The 23122-nt window shown below is 38.9% G+C and overlaps 1 protein-coding gene across 4 annotated transcripts in view; it reads left to right on the forward strand.

Annotated features, from left to right (window-relative positions):
* The window catches only part of TASP1 (taspase 1), an 82060-nt gene that overhangs the window by 39942 nt on the left and 18996 nt on the right, over positions 1 to 23122 (forward strand). For all 4 annotated transcript variants that reach the window (XM_042049321.1, XM_042049318.1, XM_042049319.1 and 1 more), the window contains one exon: positions 16787 to 16897. In XM_042049321.1, coding sequence (XP_041905255.1) covers positions 16787 to 16897 — 111 coding nt within the window. The remainder of the gene's footprint in view (positions 1 to 16786; positions 16898 to 23122) is intronic.

A 23122-nucleotide genomic window follows, 5' to 3' on the forward strand; every position in this document is an offset into this window, starting at 1 on the left:
TGTGATAGAGGCTGAAGAGCATCAGGAATATCCTGTGTTGCTTTTATTTCCTCTGTATTCACGTCTGTCTTGAACTGTTGAAAATTTCTGTAGATGTTCACCCTTAAGTTCAATGTCAGTAATAGCAGATGTCCTTTTTGGTACTCAAGGGAGGATTCTACTGAATGCAGGAGTGTCAGTAGATGTTCTTGCACAAGGGACACCGTATTGGTTTTAATTTAATAAATGCTTACCTATGTAACCGAATATATGTAAATATTGGGGACCATATTAATTAGTGAGCATAAGTCCAATATTAGACATTGTTTGTGGAAAAGCTGAGAAGGACAACTTTATTTAGTTCTTTGCAAAGTCAGCTGGATTTGAAGTCTGTGTGAGTACTGACAAACATCCTGGTGCAGTTACAGGAGATGAGTAGATTTAATGATGGCCTGAAATAGGAGCCTTCTCTCTTTTTGCTGGTACCACTTTTATACAGTGCTAAGTGCTTCAATTTTATGCTATTTTTAACTGTCACAAACACACATTTATGGATACTTGTTTGGTTCAAAACATCTAGCTTCCATGACATTATCCTGATCCCAGTCCCAGTTAATTGGAGTGGCCTGCTGGCAGCTGTGAAGCTTGGCCATCTGTTCATTCTCTGATTTGAATTCAGACTAGTGGTGTTTAATTAAACTCTTGTTTCTGGTTTTCCTTTAAAGTAAGCGTGTGTATGTCTGTGAGAGAGAGGGAGATAGAAATGTTTACAGGAAGTGAGAACTCTTCTGTAATCAATACCATTCTTTTTTCCATTTCAGAAGCTCATAATGTTTTATTTTATAATGTACTTTATGTTTAGTGCAGTTCTAAAACATATTGATGCCTGACTCTTGTTTAAAATATGAACATCCAACAATGTGAACCATGAATTTAATTAAGGAGTAAAGGGATGGAAAAATTAAGTTGTAGGAAAAGTTGAAAGAATGAAACAGCTTGGCTGGATCACAACAGGAGATGGGAATGGGGGCGTAAACATCTGCAAATATTCAGGTGAAACTGCCATGGCTGAGCAAGAGAATAATGCATTAAAATATATCATTGTTACATTTTTAGAAAGTAAAGGTATTGTGTAAACTCTAGAAGACGCCTTGATTTGGAAAGCTCCAGGATGGACAGTGCTTCTTAACAGAATATCACCACTGTTGCTTGATGTAACTAAAACCCGACTAGCCTGTTGTAGTGGTTTGGTCCAAAATACTCATTACTATTTACCTTGTGTGAGATAAGAATTAGGAGAAAAGCAAAGCAGGCACCAAAGAATATAAAGAATATTGAAAGAATATAAAGAAGTTTATTAACAGACCTAAAAGAGGGAAAAAGAAAAAATAAAATCATACTGCACCTTCAGAACTCTTCTTCTCCCCCCACCTTTCTCCCTTCTCCCACTGACAATGTAAAAAGACAACCCTTGAGATGTTCACTCTGTTTACCACTTCCATAATAACCTTGTTCAGTCCATTTAGGAAGAGGAGTCTCTCTTGTCAATGCTATGGAGAAATTATCACAACGAGACAGCTGTCTGTGTTGGTTCTCTGCTCGCATCATGTGAGAGTCCCTTCCCCCGACTTGCAGCTTTTCCCACAACTGCTTTCAAGGGTCCAATCTTGAGTTACTGGGGTACAATTTTAAGGTTGAGCTGTTCAGAAACAAAAGTTCTCTTCACCCATCTCTGGGAGCATTTTCATCTCGAAGGACAGAGGCCCTTCTCCTTCCCTGGGAGCAAAGGGTCCTCCTCATCTTCATCTTTACGACTATCTCTGGGAGCATCTCTAGGAACTGACGTTTTCTCCTTTTCCATTTGGAACAAAAGTCCTCATCGCTTCCATCTCTCCCTGTTCAAACTTCTCATCAAATTGCAGCTGCTTCAGCATCTGCCTATCTCAGCGCAGGTGCTTTTGCTCACAAGTACAAGTTGAATGCTCCACCCCCCATGCCTTCATGAAATTACAACAGGTACTCTGATACATCATAGCTTTACAACAGAATTTCAGCTTTAAGCATCTCCTCTTTCTCTTCCCTCAGGTTTTCAGCTCTTCACAGCACTAAAAGGGTTAATCTCACCTAGGCCTTGCAGCTGGAATGAAGCTTATCACTGTCGGTCACATGACCTCTGCCAGACATCGGTGCAGCTTTAGCTGAATCTTGGCCGCACTGGGGGAAGGGGGGGGGGAGAGCCAAGCTGCTCCAGCTGCCCACAGCAGGGCTGTGGGGGGTTCTGCGGGTGGAACAGGGCCCATCGGCTCCAGGATGGCCGTGGCCCGGCCTGGCCTGGCCCGAGCAGGGCCTGGGCTGGGCCCGCGGGCCCGCACACGGGGCCCGCAGCCACCTGTCCCAGCACCGGAAACGAGAGAGAGAGACTCTGCCTTGGGGTTTCCTATTCTTAAGCATGCATCACGGAGGCGGTTAGAACTTTAAATGGCTCAAAGAATTGTCCATATTCAAGCTGGCCATCTGATAGGTCCTGTCAGGTCACAGAGGAAGCTGTAAGCACCCCTTTGCAAGGACATCCCTTCCGGGACTATGCTTGCTAACCCATGGGACCTGTGTAATAGTGATTATACTCCCTCCTGTAGGTTTCCAAATGGGCTTTGTGTGGACGTATATTTTTAAAAAAACAGCAACAAATGACACTTGCATGGTATGTATAAATAAAAACAGTGTACCTGCACATTCATTTCATGTTTCATTTTACATTCAGACATTTTCACCTGTATGTAAACATATTTAAAATGTGTACATAAAAGAAGTTTACAGTCAGCTTAAATTTCTGTGGTTTTCACAATATAACATTTTATTGTTTAATTTTACACGTCTATTTATTTTACTTTGTCTTTGAGTCATAAATTTGGCACAAATCTAATAGTTTCTACAGGGAATTTTTTTCCGTTGTGTGGGGAGAAGAGAAAAAAGAATAAAATTAGACTGTGGTTGCTGTGGGTATTGAGTAATGTTTAATGTTTATTGTTAAATGACTGCAGAGAATAGCTGACTCATCAAATCACATTTGGAATTTAAAAAAAAATCTTGAATAAAAAGTTCAACTCTAATTCCCTTAAAGCTTTATCAAAAGTATCCTCAAAATTATTTGGTATTAATATGTTTTAGACCAAATAATTTTAGCTGAACAATTCTTTGGGAAGTAAAAAGTTTCCCATTTGTGCTGGTTTACACTTCTAAACTTTTTTTCAGTGATAGCTGAGAATAGAAATTCAAGCCCTGAGAGTTTGCTACATCAGGCTATATATTCAATCATGAAAAAGGATATTTTTTGGCATTAGTTTCATGCAAGCAATTTTGAGGGGTCAAGTTTTGTAAACTCTTTTCATTCCATACTTAAGAAATTGTTCATGTCTTTGGGTCTTGGAAGTGATGATCAACTAGAGATTGAACAGGTTGGGGAAAGGAGAGTTCAGAATAGTAATTCAAAGTAGGCAGAGTACAAACTCTTGCACACTGAAATCCATGTGGAACAGATACCTTGGGTTGAACCAGAGCTCCAGACTGTTTGGTGGCCTGTTTCAGATAGAGAGTGTTTGCAGTTCTCCAAGGAAAAGTACAGGACTGGGAAAAGCACCTCCATTGCATTGTCCAGGCTTCTGGCAATTTGTGATACTGGGACTTTATAAACTGGAGGTATATTTGTTCTAATAGGTCAGGGTGACTTCTGAAGATTTCTCATTTCTTTTTGTTCTTAGAAGACCAGATATTTTAATTTTGCTGGGAACAGTTTTATTCTGTGGTTACCTTTGTAGAAACTTCCTTGGGAAAGGAAGAGTTTTAGTTTAAATGCCACAGTTAATAACACAGTAGGATTTATTCTTCAGTTTTTACTAATTTTGTTCTAAAATCCTGCAATTGAAGCTTCAGTTTTTCAGTACCTGCCTCATTTAAAAAAAAAAAAAAAAAAGCAGGATGGGGGAAGATGTCACCACACGAGTACTTGAAAGTAAGTCCAAGTTCCTTTGGCTTTCTTTCAATGGTTTTGTATTATTTGTTGGCCCTGTGGCTGCTGGGAGGCTTCCTGCTTTTGCCTGTTCAGGAAGGATTTGGTATTAGTTCTTATGCCTTTTAGCAAGTTGTTTCTTAAATATTTTTGGCTATTTTTATCATATTTTTATATTGAATGTGCCAAAGGTGGTGGTTCTGAACTTGTTTGGGCATGACTTCAACTTTTTGCATGGTAATTTCATACCTCTAACAGTCACTTGGCCTTGTTTTTTAACCACAATGTCTTTGGTTTTTTTTGTTTTTTTTTTTTGGCTTCTCAAAAGTTACTTCAAAGTTTACAAAATACAGGGTATTGTAAAACTCATATTTTATGGTTATAGTTTAACAGGGCCTGGGACAACTGAAATCAAAAGATGGAGACTTTCTAAAAACACAGTGGGGAAGGTGGTGGAACTTAGAGATGACTGTGAATTTAAGGGGCCTTAAATCCAAGGTTTATTCTGTAACTCTCAGTCTAAAATTCAGTTTCTGTGTAAACAAGTGAAGCCTTTCTGTTTTTTTCCCCATCAATGTTTTGAGGCATTTTGATATATAAACTCCAAATTATATTAAAATTAATATTTTGTTTGGGGAAAAATGGCTGTGGGACTTTATTGGCAGCTGAAGGATAAACATTACAGGAATTCAAATATCTCAAAACCAGTATTAAAATTCGAGAAATTCAGAGAATGTTACAGTTGCAGGCATAGCCAAGATACCTGGGCAACCTTAACTGTGGCATGTAATAACAGTGCAAGGCCCATTCCATGCAGGAATGATGGTAGAGATGGAGTGAAAGCTTGTTAAATGAGATGAGCGTGACCAGTGGCCTTTATTTAGTTATAAATGTAAAAAACAGCTAAACTGGGTTTTGGATCAACGTAGTAGAAGCCAAATCTGTGGTGTTTAAAAGCTTTTCTGTGCATGTGTGCACACAGACACAAACAAAACAGGCTCCCCTTTAAGCACCCCCCACACCTCCCCCCAAAAAGAGGCCAGAACCACACTCATAAGGCTGCTTGGAACTCTTTAGTCGATGTTTTTTGTTGGTATATGAATGTAAACACAGGAAGATGGGTATTATTTGGAGGGAAAACATTTGTGAACAAAACCCAACCGCAGGAGAAACAATAGTCCATTTTTTGGCTGTACTTTAAGAAAACATTTCCTATTTTTTCCTGGTCATAATAAGAAACAAGGACTTTGTGCATATTCTTCTTATTCAAAATAATATCAAGTGTGACACTGAATCTCCTCCTCAGTTGGAATATTCATGATGATTGTGAATATTCGTTCACTAACTGTGCCAAAAGTAATACTGCTGGGGTAAGAGGGAGGCTGTATCTTTCCTGGGAGATAAATTAAAAAATCATAATTCTCTTTGGATATACAGAACCTTAACTATAAATATAAAGGTAAATGTAAAATTACAGTAACAGCTAATGCAGGACGCTTTGAAAAGGCAGCCCTAAGTAGAATTTTTGAGTGGAAGTGTAGAGACTGAAAATGATGTCTTGCATTTCTTTCATCTTTACAACAGCAGGAAATAGAAAGCGTACAAAGAATGGGTGTGCTTTATGTCTAGGTACCAGCCATTGAAGCCAGCAAACCTTTAATATTGCATTTCTGACGATAGGCAGAAGGTCTTGCATTATTTACAAAATGAAGATATTCTGTGACACAAAGCTGCAAAATCTCCAGCTTTTACTAAAATGTATTTGAGGAGACTATTTGACACAAGAAAGGCCCATAGGTTATCCTAGGGAGATTTTAAATACAACCTAATTTATAATCCCGAAGAAGAAGGAGTAGAATCTTGAAATACATTGAGCTTATTCAGATAAACTAAGCATGCTACCAAATGTAATTTGGTTTCAGGGCTGAGCCAGAGTTGTGTTTTGTTGAGAAGGTAGCAGGGATACCAGATTTCTGGAGATACCATATTTATTTATGAGGTGTAGTTGAGGATTCTGTTTGGGAAAAGTCTTTCAATGATGTCTTGCTCTTCTACCCTGCCCAGAGTCTTTTCTTGAATGGAATGAAGATTAGATAGAGAAAACAGCAGTGTTTTAGGAATATGTGTACAAACTGTATTTATTCTGTGTAAACTTCCTTAACAATTTCTTGTGTTGGTGAATTCACCAAGATCCTGAAAGACTGTTAAGGTCTCTCAACAAAAGCAGTGGCCTTTATTCTCATAAAGGCATTTTGGAGATTAGATCATGATACTTTAAAAGCTGTGTTGGATATACATTTGTATATATAAATGCATCATTCCATGAAGGAAAAAATAGCACATTCTGTGTTGTGAAGAATCACAGAATTGTTTAGTTTGGAAGGAACCTCTGCAGGTCCAGTGCAGCCCCCTGCTCAAGAAGGTTTTCTCTTGTTTTTGAAATCCACATCAATAAGGGAATAAATATATTCACTCTTCCTTGCCCCACCTTTTCCTGCTCAAACTTCATGTTCACATCTGTCCTTCTTTCCGGTCCATTGTGTGTCTTATGGATGCTTTTGCAGGCAATATGGAATGGGTAATGTGGAATAGGATGGAATAGGAATGACACCTATGCAGAGATGGTCTGTGGTTGTTAAATTGGTTGTTGAGCTATGTCCTCAGCCAGTGTTGTGGTCTCCTTATGGAAGCCACTGATCTGTAGATTCCTACTTGAAAACTCCTTTTGCAAACAAACTACAACGATGTGCAAATCTACGGAGTAAATACTTTTCAGGGAAGCTTTAATGCAAATAAATTGACTTGTAATGCATAACTTTGGCTTTGTGATTCCTTTGTGTTTAGGGCAGTAGTGGCTGTGTTAGGATCCAGTGAGTGGACACCTGGCCAGTGCTGTTTCATAGAATCATGGAATGGTTTGGGTTGTAAGGACCTTAATAGATGAAATCCCTCTACCCTGGGCAGGGACACCTTCTCTTAGAACAGGTTGCTCAAAGCTCCATCCAGCCTGGCCTTGAACACTTCCAGGGATGGAGCATCCACAATTTCTCTGAGCAACCTGTGCCAGTGAATCACATTTACAGTGTGATTATAAATCTCGCTTCAACCTTGCATGTGTTATTAGCCCTTATCTAGCACACACGTGCAGCATTGTCTGTCTGGCCTGTCCCTCTGAGTCCAAGCTCCCAATGCCCAGAGGAATTTCACATGCAAATCTTGTATCCTGTACAGAATGTTTGAGCTACACTGTGTGAGATAGATATTATGATACAATTAATCTCTTTGTAGGCATATGTATTATCTGTCAGAATCAGACTGGTCCTGTAAGATTTGGGGAATAAGAGGTAATTTAATGCATCACAGATGAAGCAGCTGCATATGAGAGAAGAGTTATGTCATTGTTACCATGAACCAGAGGGTAGGGTGGAGAAAGAAGAGGTCTATCTCCAGACAGATCAGTATTTACCTATGAAGTGAATGTTTCTGTCAAAAGTTCATTCAGCCTTTGCGTCCAGATACAGCTGGGAGGCTTCAGTGCTGTAGCATGTGAACTAACTCACCACCACCACGAGTCTGGGAGCAGAGAGAGGAAGCCCCAGGCAGAGATGATTTGTGGGAGTGGTGGCACTGAGAAGCAGTCAATTAAACACAGTACTGCAGTGCTCAAAGCTGAGGGGTTTGTCCTCAGAGTGATCAAAATGGTTGTTTGAATTGCCTTCGGAAGGCTGGTTGGGAAGCAGAACTGGATGGATACAATAATCAGAGTGCTTATTGCCTCTTGAAATTTTAATTGGACTTGATGTTATAATATCAATTAAGCTTGAAGGTGCAAGCTTGGGCTTGTGGAAGTTGTAGCCTCCTGCGGAAGGCCCAGTGCTCGCAGAGCAGCGCATTTGTAACCTGGGCCAGCAGCTCTGCAGCACCAGCTCCTGCTCGGGACACTTAGTCCTGGCCCTGTCCCTGTGCCTTGCCCAAGTGGCTTGAAATAGGTGCAAGGATATAAAGTGAATTGGAGATGGTGGCAGACTGAACTCCCTTTCTATGATGCCTTTTCCTGGTCTTAAAATCAAGAATCAAACATGGTTAGAAAGGAAAAAGGGATTTTACCTCTGTATTTATTTTAAGGATCTTTAGGTGCACCACGTCCAGGTTGAATGCACCAAAATGCACACTGCAATGCACACCCACAATAGGTCTGCTATATCATTATAGGTCTTACTCATTAGCATATCTATCAAAGATTCCCCAGTGAGAGGCTCAAGTGAGCCCCCCCTCCCCCAGGAACCTTCCCCTGGATGGTTCTATCTTGGTTTACAGAATGTGTTCTGGAGAGGACCTTGGGGTCTGTGGTTTCTAAGATGTCTAGTCTCCTAGCTGAACAAAATAAATCTAAGAATGTAGGCTAAAAACCACTAAGAATACAAAAGCTATAAAAAGGTATATAAAAGGGGTATAAAAAGGTGAAAAATCATCATGGCATCATCTATGTCTTAAACACTTTTCTGGGATTGGGAGTAAATGTAGCAAACACATAAGCTACTGTCTTACCCTGTAAGTTTTATATGACAAAAGTGATGTAGTTTGGAGAGGTGTAGTGTTTTTACAGAGATCAGTAGCAGCAAAGCTTCTGAGGAAGGCCTAGGCAAAAGAGTTTGCTTCTTTCTTTACAGCTTAACTGAGATTTATCTTTCAAAATGTATTAAATGTAATGAAGAATGTACAAAGTACATCCTCTTTAAGGGACCTACATTTTTTCTTCATTCTAACCTCTCTTGGATGTAGATCTAGAATTCTTTTTGTTCATAGTAACTCAAACAAAAAGCTTTTTAATGAATTATCTGCCATTTATCACTATTTAAAACTTAAGGATTCATTCATTTGGCATTGTATCTCTCTAACCTTTTTTTTTCTCATCTGTAAAATTGTAGAAAAATTGAATGAGTTGTTCTTTAGAGTGATTTCAGTTTATTTTTCCTGTATTAAAAACTTAGCGGCATAAGTGTTTTCCTGCCTTTTGTTAGAGGAGATACTTTAGATACAAGTTTGTCTGCATGTTGAATTTGTCTTTTGTTGTCTTTGAAACCTGCCCACATTTACTAAAGTTTCAACCTGTTGGAAAATTTCCATTGCATTTTCTTAGTAGGTAGATCATCTAAGAATATTCTGTCTGCAGCAAGAATGTGCTCCATTGATCCCTCTATGGTCAGTGCTTTAGGAATTGGACAGGACTTTGTTTGCAGGTGTTTTTTCTGGCAGTAGGTCAGTAATTTAAAAATTTCCCCTGCTAGTATGAAGACAAGATACAGCAGCTGATAGGAGTAAAAAAAGCTGAAGTTATGTAATTTTAATTTAATACTGTAGTGCATTCTGCTAGACTGCAGCACTTTGTCTTCATTAAAATATTATTTCAATATGTAACTACCTGTGTCAGTGTCTTGCCAACTAAATATTTTTATAGTACTGCAGAGTTTGTTTTTTAAAATCACTGGCTTGCAAGTTTTTAGGCAGCTCTTTCTAGAGATGCTGGAAATGACAAGCAGAGCTTCCTCAAATACAGGTTTCACTGTGTTTCCAGTAGGCATAACTAGAAGTTATCCAGGAAATAAAGCAGAAATAGTAGTTCTTTAACTTGTTAACTGACACTTTAGGGACTACTATTGAACTGAAAATAACATCAAAGCTTAAAGGACAGACACAACAGGGCCAGGTTCAGACTCTGCTGCGTAGAATAGATGATAAAATACAGGTAACCTGTAACTTCTGTCTTTAGCTTCTGAAAAGTGAAGAGTCATACTTTGGCAGTGGAGTAAACTAGATTAATTTTTCCATTCTTGACTCTATGTGAGTAATGCAAGTTTCCATTCTATACTCCTTTAAAACAAGTTCCAACACTTTGTGTCGAGGTACTGTGTGTTTCATAGCTAGACAGGCTCCAGCAGCCTGTCAAAGCTCCATAAGCTCTCTGCTTATGGCTCACAGAAAGCAAACTAGATTTTCATTTCTCCTTCCATTCAACAGGAGCCTCTTTCATGTCTGAAAATTGAAAACGCGTGTTTTTCAGTGTGGTGCATGGATGTGTGTGTGCCCTCTGGCACACCTGTTTCTAATTTCCTGACTTGAAAGCATCTCCCATCAAAAGAAGCAGAAAAACAGTTTCTCTCTGACATGCTGCTCAGAGGCCCTCGCTTTGCACAAGGCCTTCCTTTCGTTTGCCATCTTGGTTCCATCGGAGGAACATTATAAGATGCAGAGCACGCAATGTATGGGACGTTCAGCTTATATTGTGCTGGGTTCTTTCTCCTCTTGTTGTGGTTATTTCAAGCATTAGAAATCTTCTTGAGAAGTCACTATGCTGAGGAAAAAACCCAGTGATTTGATCCTTAGTTTCTTGCATGAAACTCAAATGAAAGATTCAAGTCTGTGGCAGGTTAAGGTTTGTATACCTATTTTATTTATACAGTTTTAGTTACTGTTTGGTACAGGAAGATTAACATTTAAAAATTACAGCTCAGATTTCTTACCTTTTTTCAGAATCATATGCAGTGTAAAGTAGTATCTAGTATAATAGCTAAAATTTGAAGATGGTAACAATCTTAAAAGATAAAAATATCACAAAAACCCCCCCTTGTAACTTGGTCGTTGTGGAAGTTGTGCATAGGCTAACTAGCAACAACTACTGCTGAAATAGTAACTTGAGGGGATTACTGATACATCCATAACAACTAAATTATAGTAGGATAACAGAAGAAAAAGAGACTATGAAAAAAAAGGTTGTAGATTCCCAGACTGTTCTTGTGCAAATCTTGCAGTAATCAATGAGGAGTATTTGAATAGGAGGTAAAATCGTATTATTCTCAGAAATTATGCATATGAATACCTACAGAAAAGGGTTCTATTTCACTGTTGGTCTGCCTGGCACTTTGAAAGAAACTGTAATGTGGCATGATCCAAGATACGTGTCTCTGAAAATCAGTGTTGACGTTTCTGTATGATCTTCAAGTGATTCTGTATATGATCTTCAAGTGATTTTCAGGCAGGAATAGAAGCTTCTGGTTGAAGACAGGTTTTCTGGGATCTTCTAGAGTTTTGTTTGGGTTTGTAGTTTGTTTACAAAATAATGCTGTTGTGGCTATTAAGCCTCATTCTTCTTTCTTTCCCTTGTCATAGGAATCTGTTGCCAAATACCTCTGGAGCCTTCAGGAATCTGTATATTTTTCCCTTTAATCTAGGAGGCTAGAAACTTGCATCAAAATATCTATGTATTTATCTATTTGATTTTCATAAAATCTTAGAGTGGTTTTGGTTGGGAGGGACCTTAAAGCCCATCAAGTTCCAACCCCCTGCCATGGGCAGGAATACCTTCCACTAGAACAGGTTACTCAGAGCCCATCCAACTTGGCCTTGAACACTTCCAGGGATGGCACATTCAGAACTTTCCCGGGCAACTGGTTCCAGTATCTCACCACCCTCACAGTAAAGAATTTCTTCCTAATATCTAATTTAAATCTACCCTCCTTCATTGTAAAGACATTCCCCCTTGTCCTGTTACTCCATGCTCTTGTCAGAAGTCCCTCTCTGTCTTCCTTGTAGCCCATTTAAGTACTGGAAGGTGCTAGAAGGTCTCCTCGGAGCCTTTCCTTCTCCAGGTTGAACAAAGCCAATGCTCTTAGCCTGTTTCTGTATTAAAGGTGCTCCAGCCCACAGATCATCCTCACGGCCCTTGTCTGGATCTGCTCTAACAGTTCCACATCTTTCCTGTGCTGGGGACCCCAGATCTGGATGCAGCACTGCAGCTGGGGTCTCACCTGAGCAGGCAGAGCAGCAGAATCCACTCCCTCCCGTGCTGCCCACCCTGCTTTGGATGCAGCCTGGGCTGCAGTTGGTTCTCTGGGTTGCAAGCACATGTTTTCAGGTCATGTTGAGTGTCTTGTCCACCAAAAACCCAGACATCCTCCTCAGGGCCACTCTCAATCCATTCTCCTCCAATCCAATCCATCCTCCTCAGGGCCACTCTCAATCTATTCTCCTCTTCTATTTGTGATTGGGGTTACCCTGGCCCAGGTGCAGCACCTTCTTCTTGGTCTTGTTGGACTCCAAGAGGTCCACACAGACTCACCTCTGCAGCCTGTTCAGGTCCCTCTGGATGGCATCCCTTCCCTCCAGCACGTGACTGCACCACACAGCGCGGTGTCATTGGCCGAGTGTGCTCTCAGTCCCACTGTCCCAGCTGCTGACAAAGGATAGAACAGCACGGGCCCCTGAGGAACACCACTCATCCCTGGTGTCCACTTGGACGTGGAGCCATTGCCACAGCTCTTCTAGTGTGACTGTCCAGCCAATTCCTTATCCACTGAGCAGTCTGCCCATCAGATCTGTGTGTCTCTTTAATGTACAGACAAGGATGTTGTGCTGGACAGTGTCAAATACTTTGCACAAGTCCAGGCGGACGGCACCAGTTGCTCTTCCCTTACCCTCCAATGCTGTAACCCCATTGAAGAAGGTTACCAAATTTGTCACACATGATTTATCAAAATAGTCTCTATAAATTATTTGTTTTCTGTTAGAAGCATTTTTCCCTTTGCCAGTAGCAATCCCAGAGGAAGGCAATTAATTGTACTTAGCCCTGCAAACACGGACAACAACAGTTCCAACAGTAGTATTTTTGTCAGCGGAGGAGTTACAAGTAGACAACATGGTGTTTGCAAAATACTACTGTGTTAGGAAAATAATTTGTTTACTATATGAAACAGTTACTTCAGTGTGAAGCACTAATTTAACCCAGTAAATTTTTCCAGCTAGTCATCTCCATTTGAGTCACTCGTGTGAAGTCTTAGAGAAGCATTTGTCTGTCATTGCAAAATATTCATCTCTGAAATATAATGAGCTTCAGGTTACTGAAGAAGTCATCATCATAACTGGGAAAGGGTAATAAAATGATTTAAACTCTGTGTACAGGAAAATTACTAAAATGAATGTATTTGACACTTCAATGTAGAATTGAAAAATTCTTAGTGGGAGTCCCTCTTGGTTTGGTTTTAGTATTATTCAGGGAAAGAAATGCCAAATGTATTAACACATGCAGTTAAATGTAGTATAATGTGAGATAGTTAAGCAAATGAACCAGATTTACATTTTCATCAACTTATGTGCATGATTTGGAAATGTGTTCAAGTAGCTTTCACTGTAATTGCTGTCTTGAGTCATGTTAATACAAGGCTTTTTGGAAGTTGGCTAATGCTGGCAGTTAGACTAAAGTGACTGGAACTATAAATTTGAACCCACGACTTTATATTATATGTTATAAATCAGTTTTGATTGCTGTAGTAATGTATCAATTCATTTTGTGTCTAGTCCTAGTGTTATCTACAGTGCGTCCCCAGTTTGAGGCTATAGAGATGTATAGATCTGCTAAACCTCCAAGAAGTTTGGTTCTGACTTGAGATAATTGAAAGTGTAGTTCTTTTTCTCAGCCTTTATCTGGTCAAAGTATGTGAAACGCTGCTTAGGTTTGTTTGGTTTTGTTTTCTGTTTTTCTTTGTTTGGGTTTTTTTTTCTGTTTAGTTTTTTGTTTTTTTTCTTCAAAAATAGATGTTCCTACATCAAAAACTACAGTAACAAATTTTTCTTTTCCAAATGGGGGAATTGTTTTCCTTAGTTATCTGTTCCTGCAGACTACCAGCAAGTGATGTGTTGAAAGATTTTTACATACACTGCCAGCAGCAGTCTGTAAGTTTATTGCCTTATAGGTTGACATAAATATGACAAAAAGAAATGACTTTGTCTGTGGGGATGTAGAGATGTGTGATGTGTTTGTAGAATTGCAAAGCTGCTTTCCTTGTGGTTGATCCTGGATCACATCAGTGGGCTGCAGCTGTTCTTAACCCATATTAAGTTTTCTCTCTCTGAATTTTTTTTGGAGCAGACTTGATGTTATGGGAACTCTTCAATAAAGTCATTCTCTTGGGGGAAATAACATTATACGTCATGCAAAAAAATGGCTATTGTTTTTTTGATGCCAATTTAGGAAATACTTGAAAATTGTGAAGTAGTAACATCTGGTTTTATTACTTGATGCATTGGAGATGCATAGGCTCACTCTGATTTCTGTGTCTCATTTGTTTGATTCCTATTCTAAATCCCATGCTTCTTACTCATATAGTTATATTTAAATGTATTGCATGTTATATTTAAAGGTACTAACAGGTTTTTTTCAAGAAAAAACCAGCTTTCTCAGCTTTTGCTGGAGCATATGCCTGCTTAGTTTTGTTCTTTACAGCAAAACTTCATATTGATTAAAGCTTCTTAGTTTTAAAAAAGTGATGTCCATGTTGTGATCTATGGGTAAAATGCATCTTGTGGGGTTTTTTCATGTTCTTCATACATCACTTTGTCTGGAATGAATAGTAGGTAACTCACAGTTCTATTGTGGACAGAAGCTTTTGAGTGTGGGTGTAATGAGGCAAATGAATGGACAGACCCTCCTGTAAGCAGCTGCAGAGGATGCTCTGTTGCACGAGCCTCTTGAAGATTATCCCCTAACCAGGACACTTCTCTCAGTAACTTGAGAGCTTGACAGTCTTGATGAAAACACTTTTTCCCTTGTGCTCTCAAGAACGACTTCCCTTGGCTGTGTAACTGTTGTAGTGTTTTGGCTCTTTCATTTTCCCCTAAATTTGTAACTGGTTTTTACTCAATCTGTTTGCTATACAAAGAATTTTTTGTCTTTCTGTTGTGCCACTTGTATGTAGATTCAATGCCAAAGTGTCCCACTTCAAACAACTCAGTTTAGCTGAATTGTATTAATCAGGAGACACTGCCCATTAGCAGGGACACATAACTGAAGACCAAGGTATTTTTTTGATGATTGAACATAGCAGGATTTTGGGACACATGTACACAGTTTTTCAGCAATCTGGTTCCTGGGCTGATTCTCTGACATCTGATGCATCCATAGTGCTCCAGAGGGTGGTTTTTCTAATCTTTTAAATGAGGGGGGTAATTTTTTTTTTCTTCTGTTTTAGCAATCTTTGAAGAACAGTGGGAAATCACTGTGCATTTAAGGGAAAGGGTATAATTGTGTGACAAGTTGCCAGAGAGAGAGATTCTTCGAGTAGGTTACCATGTTAATTAGGGTTTAAAAATGGTGAGAAGAACAAGAAACCAGTCTGTGAGTAGCTCCAATATGCAGTGCCAGACCTGCCAACATCTTTGTGCCATGTTGTAACCAAACCAGTCAGTGCTCTAAACTCAGCATATGCACAGTGATGAGAGACTCAGCAGGCTGCACTGGAGCTGCTTTGGGTTGGGTTTAATTATTAAATTTTTCTTTATGCCACATCTAGGCTGGCTTCAGCCAGTGTCTCTGTTCTGGGCTTGTTAGTGCTTCCAGTAAAGTGAGAGTTACCCGTGGAGACTGAGCTGTGTTTGTCTGAAGCCAGCCTAGGTCTGATGTCTTACCAGCTCCAGCTCCCTGCCACTTGGAAGCAACTAGATTGTTTCCAGCCATAAATTTGTTTCTGGAGGTGTGTAGGTGTATTTATGGAGTTCTGTACCTGAGCTAATAAGTCCAACTGGATTACAGCAGATTTTTTTTTTTTTATGGTTCCAGTGCTTGCATCATCTTGTCGTGTTTAATGAGAAATATGCTAGAAATATTTATATATAATTGTGAACTGACTGTATCTGATTTCTCTCTGTATATTCTGGTGTCTAATGCAGTCTTAGGCCCTGATAAGTTACAAATCTGATTAAAGTGCAGTTGCTTAAATTTAGATAATTTGAGGTCATTGTTACATTACAACTCTACATTAGTTATGCTTTTCTTTCTGTCCTAACTGGATAACACAGTTCACCTGGCTCTTGGTTAGACCTCTTCTAGCTGCTTTGTCTACTTCCCTGCCATTGAGAAAAAATGTCAACAAATGGGAGGCCTAAGCAGTGTAATGACCTTGGTCTATATGGAGAAGGTATCAGCAGTGGGTTTTCCTGTCCAAAAAACCCCAGTTGATCCAGTAAACATGCATGGTGCCACTTGGCTGCAGCTGTATGTCCCAAAGCACAGTACAGGAAGGGAAAAGGGTGTAGGAGAAAAAATAGCAGGTGTGAAAGTGTTCCTACTGAACAAGTGTAGCAGTAATGACCTGCTTGTCTTCACCAAAAATAGGTTTCAGAGGATAGGTACAGAAAGCACTGAGGAAATAAGTGGTTGTTTGCAGAACCTTTTTAATTTCTTAAGGACAAACCTTTAAAAATTACAGGAATTTGTATTAGGAGTCCAATGACCAGCCACTGTGGCAAAAAAGCATGGGTGAATTCATGTATTCCTTTGTTGAAAAAAGGCTGAATCAGATGGTAGAAGAAGTAGGAGATTCTGTCATGCAAAAGGAGTTACTGTGTCACTGAAGTTGTTTTCAGTTTGAAGAGTTGCATGCAAGGATCATTCCCAAGAGAATGATTAGTAAGAGGATTCTATCTGGAGAGAGATTACAAGTCACAGATAGTGTTGCTGTTTCTTCTTTCTGTTATGTAAATTTTGTTTGGTTTATGCCTTTGTGCACTCAAAATTTCAGGAAAGTTGTGAGAAAACCACTGACTTAGTTTAATTTTTGCATGACTCAGTGTCAACCTTTTTTAAAAAATATATATATATATGGCAGAAACTTGTCATATGCATCACTATTAAGAAACGGTCATTACTTTGCATCGCCACAGCCAAATTAATGTGATGATGTAAATTAATGACAGGGTTTCCTCGTAGTGATATTTATATTTTGACTATTCCCAATCTTAATATTTCTATAGGTTGTGGAGAGCACCTTGTCCGGACCATACTGGCCAGAGAATGTTCATGTGCTTTGCAAACAGAGGATGCCCACCAAGCTCTCCTAGAGACTATGCAAAACAAGTTTATTGGTAAGTATATGGTCCTGATTTGGTTAAATGTCACCCAACATTGTTGAAAATGCAAGTAACTCTATTAAATAAAGATACTCATGATTTCTGTTGAAGCCTTGTGTTGCAGTTGGCTTCAGATTTAGTATTGTGTTACATCTGAAAAATGTTAAACTACGGAAGAATATATTAGGAAATTTAAAGGAAAACCCTTGGAAATACCTCAATTGTTATGTGAGTCATAGAATACCCAGAGAGGTTTGAAGAAAGAATTTCCTGTCTGAATCACGGGCTGTGGTGTACAATTGCATATTTTAGAATTGATGGGTTAGGAGCATTAGTAAAAATTATTCATCATGTTAACCCTTTTAAAAATAGTAGACTTCAAAACCATTTCATGTTCTAATTAAATGCTTTGGACAGACAGATTCTGGTTTGCTATTTACATCATAAAATTAATTTCTTGAAAAAGTGAAATAGACTTTATTCAAAAAAATTTTTTTCTTTAAGAGAATTGTGCAATATGTCTTCAATTTCTTGTAAATATAGATCTTGTTTTCTTTCCTCAAGTCATAAGCAAAATATGGATGTGGAATTTTAAAATAACCATAAAATCTTGCCCTTTCCAGTGTAGCTTCTGGCATATATGTTGACTTGCAGTGGCTTCATAACCCTTAAAATTTTTCAAGCTTTAGAATCCACAGACAATTTTCATCTTCAAAATTTCTTACAGACAACATAATACTTGTATATTGTATTGCAAAGCTCATTTTATGATACTTTAATTAGAACTGAAAGAGGGACCTATACACACCTTTTGAGGTCCTAGGGACTGATGCCCTTGGTTTTGGCAAGCAGTGCATTGCAACTTCTTGATTTCTTTTTATAATGTTGAATCCATGTTAGATTCTGCTTCTGACATTTGACTGTTTGAGGGGAAGTCACCTTCACATTGGAAGACTGCACTTGATAACCTGCTGTCATACTGCAGTCATTTCTAGGTGTTGTAAGAGTGCACAACACTCTGTGTGTTCCCCAAAAAGATTCTAATCCAAGCCGCAAAAATGTAGCTTTCTATATTTAATCACTCATTCCAGTGCATTGTGGCCCAAAATTAGGAATTTGTGTACCCAAAAGAAGCCCTTAGGAAGGCTGCTTGTGATAGCTGTGCTAATTTGTAGCCCTGCTTTGCAGGTGTTGTAGGGATGTGGCCTAACTTCAGGGAAGTCGGATCTTTAGTCCACGCTCTCAAAATGTATTGTGCTGTTTGTGGTAAGAGTACTAAAAGCAGGCACAAATTGTACGTAGCCTTCTGCAATTTCACATTAGTGCAGGCACACACACAAGATGGAAAGCTACCGATGAAGTATTTCATAGAGACTGGCTGATAAAAACCCCCAAAACAAATATTTTTTAGTTAAATGTGCCTTCTTTAAGTTGCTTTGAGTTTTCTGGGTTTTCTTTGTTCTGTTCGGTAATGGTTAGCAAAAAATGCAAGTCTTCTTTTGCTGTTTAATGCAAACATATTTTGCCCCCACTTTGCATAACAGAAGTTTTCATTTAAAATGTTAACTGGCTCCTATGTGATACATACGTTGTGTTGTTTACTGAAAATGTGAAAATGTTTCTGTTGGAGATAAGAGCATATTAAATGTTGCTGAAGTTTTTGTTACACCTGAACTATCAATTGCAGAGAAAGAGGAGCTGCACAGGTGGAGGTACCAGGCTAACAGTGTGATGTGTTATTGCCTTGAGAAAACACACAAAACCCAGCTAAACAGCAGGGAGTGAAAAGAGTGTGAGACAGGATAAAATTAATGCTTTTCATGAAAAGAAAATTGAAAAAAACATTTATATAGCATTTATATAAAAGCTTTGTAATTCCTTTTTAGAGTTTCATGTTTTAATTTGGAACAGGTCTGGCTTGTATTTTCAGAAACTTACCACTGCAAGCTTTTGCTGCCTGACAGCAGGAATGTGTACTATCTGCTCAGTCATCTATCTGGGCAGTGCTGATGTGGGAAAAAAAGACACAGCCATCTTTGTTTTTTGTGTAGGTGAAGTGCTTGGATTAGAAGACATAAAATCTAGTTTGTGCTCAGCTGTCCTGTGAATGAAGACTGATCAAGGAAAACATCACAATACAGATACATCTTGCTGGTTACACGTGATGTAGTATTGAGTTTGTAGCTGGTAGAGAAATTTTGGAAATCTTTGCAATTCTGCAGATGGAATGCAAAGTTATATGTGGCAAATGCAGTGCAACAGTTAAAAATGTGCGTTACACTTAAAACAGCAGGGTTATACTAAATAGGGCTTTTTTGCTGTGACTTTTCATAGGTGATGTGCTAGTTGATAGCACAGGGTGTGGTACGGTGCAGGCTTTCTTACTGTGAAACAACAGGATAAAATGGGCTAGTAGACTCCTTGCTGATGGCATGGATGCTTCCCTTGCCTTCCTTAGAGCCCTGTTTTGTGGTCTTGTCAAACTGTCACCAGAATTATACTGGACCAAGGCTGAAAAAACCCCAGCCTTTAACAAAGCTGAGCTAGAACGTTTTATCAGAAGTCAAAATGTGTGTTACTTGTATCAGGGAAATGAACAGCTGATTTTGGGAGTTGCCATCAGATTGGTGCTTCCTGTTTACAGGACTCTCCGAGTCTCTGCAGAGCTCTGGGAATCCTTCCAGCTAGGGAATGCCTGGCTTAGACAGTGAGTGCTGTTTAAACAGCAGGTGATGAGCAAACTCATGTCAGATGTGCTTCTCTCATCCTTTCTCAGAGCCAGCTTACTGTGGAGAATGCACAACTGATGGTTGAATCAGAGGTGAGAGAAATTAAATTTAGACTTTTGTAAATGGAATGGGATCCATATCTTTAGTCAAAGAGCATGAAAGGCTTGGTTCACCGTTGAAGAATGGTGTTCTGTAAACACAAATACCTTCCAAACAGAAGAACAGAGGATTTTGTTACTCATCATTCCTTTCAAATGCAGCCAAATTGGTGGAATGTCGACTTAGAGTAAATATTTGTGTCATCTCACTGGCGGGAAATCTGGGCATTTAACAATGGCAACGTTAGCAATGGTACTTTAAAACTTCTTATGAAGTATTAGAAAATAATGAGCTGAAAGACATAGTTGGAATCTGATATTTGTTCTTTCCTTAGCGGAAATATGTTTCTCTATTCTTGTATTTTTAAACTGTGCTTCAGTTGAGCGAAGTCTGCAGAAAGGTAATACCAGAAGGATAAAGCTGACACTTTCTCTTCTAGAAATTTCGTGTCAAAATCCTTTCTTCTGAGCAGGAGTTTGGACAGCTAGGAATCATAGAATATGAATTTCCTGATAATTAGTTATGCTTGTTGGGGAGGAAAAAGCCTCATACTTTAACAGTAACAAGACTGTGATTGGCATTGCACAGTGTTATAGTTACTTTATAGTACATTATAGTTTCCTTCTGTGCTGCATCACTTTGAGCTTTGGTGTATCCTTTGTGGTTTTCTAGCAGAGGAAACAAACTATGGAAGCATTATTATGCTTCTCCATGACACAGAGGAAAAGATTTCAGAAGAGAGTGAAGTGATCCTGAAGTTTCATAAACACAACATGGTGATGTTCCACAAGGATTTGTCTAGGTCCTCCCTATGCTTCTCCATGTCAAAAGCATTGGGATTTTATTGGTCTGTGGTATCCTCAGTTATTTAATTTCTTAGAATCTTCCCTGTAATGTTTTAAAGTGCATGTGTTTTCCCTTGCAGCTTCTTTAAAAATTCAATATAGATGTCGTAACTTAATGTATCATGAAATACAAAGACCTCTGATTTGAGACAGCTTGTGCTTAAACGTTCAGCAAATAATGGTGCATGAAATTAAAAGCAGGCTTCATTTAGTGCTTATTATATTCCTCTAATGTTTATTTCAATTGTTACCTTGGAGTTTAGTGGGATACATAGCAGAAGCAGTGGCAAACAGCTTCACTTTCACACGTTCTGTACACAAGCTGACAGTCCAGTGGCTGAGGTGATCTATAGACTGTTGACCTGAAAAAGTCACAATTTCACTCACACGATGCACAGGAAGGTTCAGAACTGTTTTGCTGCCCTCTGTTAAAACTGGGGGATGCTGAAGCACTTAATTGGTTACACCACACCACGGTCAGTGTTTAGACCAGAGTTTTAAGCCTTTGAAAGCTGATGTAAACAATGAAGCTGGTAATGGTTTCTCTGCTGAGGAAGAGTATGAGTGTAAAACATCTGATGAACAGCTGGTTCATTCTTCAGCTGGGTAAGTGCAAATAAAACACTTCTCTTACAGCTTAGTGTTGAATCTGTGCTAGAATGGTTCTGTGCAGTAACTACAAATGGGGAAAAAAGGCACAGGATCAGAAGTGAACAACTCATATCAATCCCGTGATCTGGAGGAAGCAATCCTCATCATGGGAGAGCTTTAATTCAAAAGAGATGTTGAAGAAAAAGTGTTCTTCCCTTGTAGCTGTAGCTTCTCCAGAGCAAGGCTGAATGTTGAGGCCGTTATTTGCCTTAACACTTGTGAAATCTCTTAAGTTCTGTCCCTGATCAGTGGCTGAACCTGGGTCGTGGTGTTCAGTTCTGGCTGCTCTTGCAGAACTGAATGGGATCAGTGAATGTGGAGTTGCCGTGAAGACCTGTTTGCTTGCTTTTGAGAAACCATTGCTACAGATTAATAACATACACAAATAAAATACACAAATGAAAATGTGATAATGCTTTCTGTATGTCACATAGCAATAACAGAATAGTTGAGCTTTGAAAGAGAGAAACGTGTTTTGCAAAATGCAGTTTTGTGACTGGGGAAGGTGAGGATTAGACCAAAACTAATGAAATATGGGGTTTGTTTCATTTTTTTCCTACCCCTTCTCTCTGGTGTGGCCAGCCAGTGCTAACATTATTAGTTAATGCTGCAGTTGAAGTTCTGCTTTGGATTTTTCATGCCGCATTCCTCAGTGGTATGCCAGTGTAACTGGGAAAGGAAGACAGAGCTTCATGAGACTTAAAATGATATTTAAAGCCCAAGGTTTTGTAATTTTGTCATTAGCAAGCTATTAGATCAAAGATTTATCTAGCAATTCTGTTTTATTGCAGTGGAAAACAGTATTTTTGGCTAGTAGGCGTATTTTGGTTTTATTTTAACTAAATTTTGAATTTGTATGGGAAAATCTATCTTTCTGAAGAGTACAGAGAGCAAAAATGGTGTAGGAGGTGGGAGCCAAATAACTTTTTCCTTCTAGTGAGAAACATTCTGCCTTTAATATGCATGGCAGTATTTCAGTTCCACCTTTTCTCTTTCTCTTGAAATACTAGTTAAATGTAATGTATATATAAAAAAGTCATTACTTACATTGTTATTTTTTACAGAAGTCTGCACTGTTATTTCTTTTTCTCAATGGGTTGGCTGTAACAAAATGAGTTTTAGAACTAAATGAGTGAAATATGCTCCTAACCTTTGAATTCACAGTGTTTTGAGAACACTCAGATTAATTCCTGTGTATGGTACAGGGATTCTCTTTAGAAATAAAATATAATACTGGTTTTGTACCATTATTTTTACAGATTTAATGATGGACAGATAGCATTCGACTGTCTGGAATTTTGTGTACTGTAGACCTACTCATTTGCACTGTATTGCTGTGTTAAAATGCACTCTTTAACGTAATTGTAATCATCATCAGTAACTCTGCATATCTAGAAAGATCTTTGTTTAAAAAACGTATTATGTTTGAATCACTCTTGTAACATTTTTTGAAAAATTCCTTTAATTGGAAAATAAGTAACTTTTAAACAACAAGCTGATCAGCATGTATTTAATTTGGCTTAGAGTCTAATTTTTAAGAGCAGAGAAACAGCCTGAATTTACTGTAACATGGAATACTTTAATATTATTGTAGGCAACTGGTTTTTACTGACACTTTTTAGAGTTTGATTCCCCATACCTTAGGCAGTGAATTGGAGACACACACTCTATTGTTGCTGATTTTGCACTGAAATGATTTAGCTGAACTTGCTGCTGAAGGCATTCAGGATGGGTGAGGGTGTAGTCACACAATTTGCTTCTGATGTCTCTGGGAATGGCAGCCTTCAGCAGAAATGGGGAAGCAGGGTGGCCCTTGGAAGTGGTGTGGGTGGGAAGATCCTGAACCGTTGTGGGGTTGTGCCAGTGACTGTGTTTGTGTCTTCATCTGCTGCTTGTGTTTGGAGATGAAAACAAGG

This window comes from Corvus kubaryi, unplaced genomic scaffold (genome assembly GCF_017639235.1).
Source record: "Corvus kubaryi isolate FWS band 111438036 unplaced genomic scaffold, C.kubaryi_AGA036_p1.0 70, whole genome shotgun sequence".
Taxonomy (NCBI): Eukaryota; Metazoa; Chordata; class Aves; order Passeriformes; family Corvidae; genus Corvus; species Corvus kubaryi.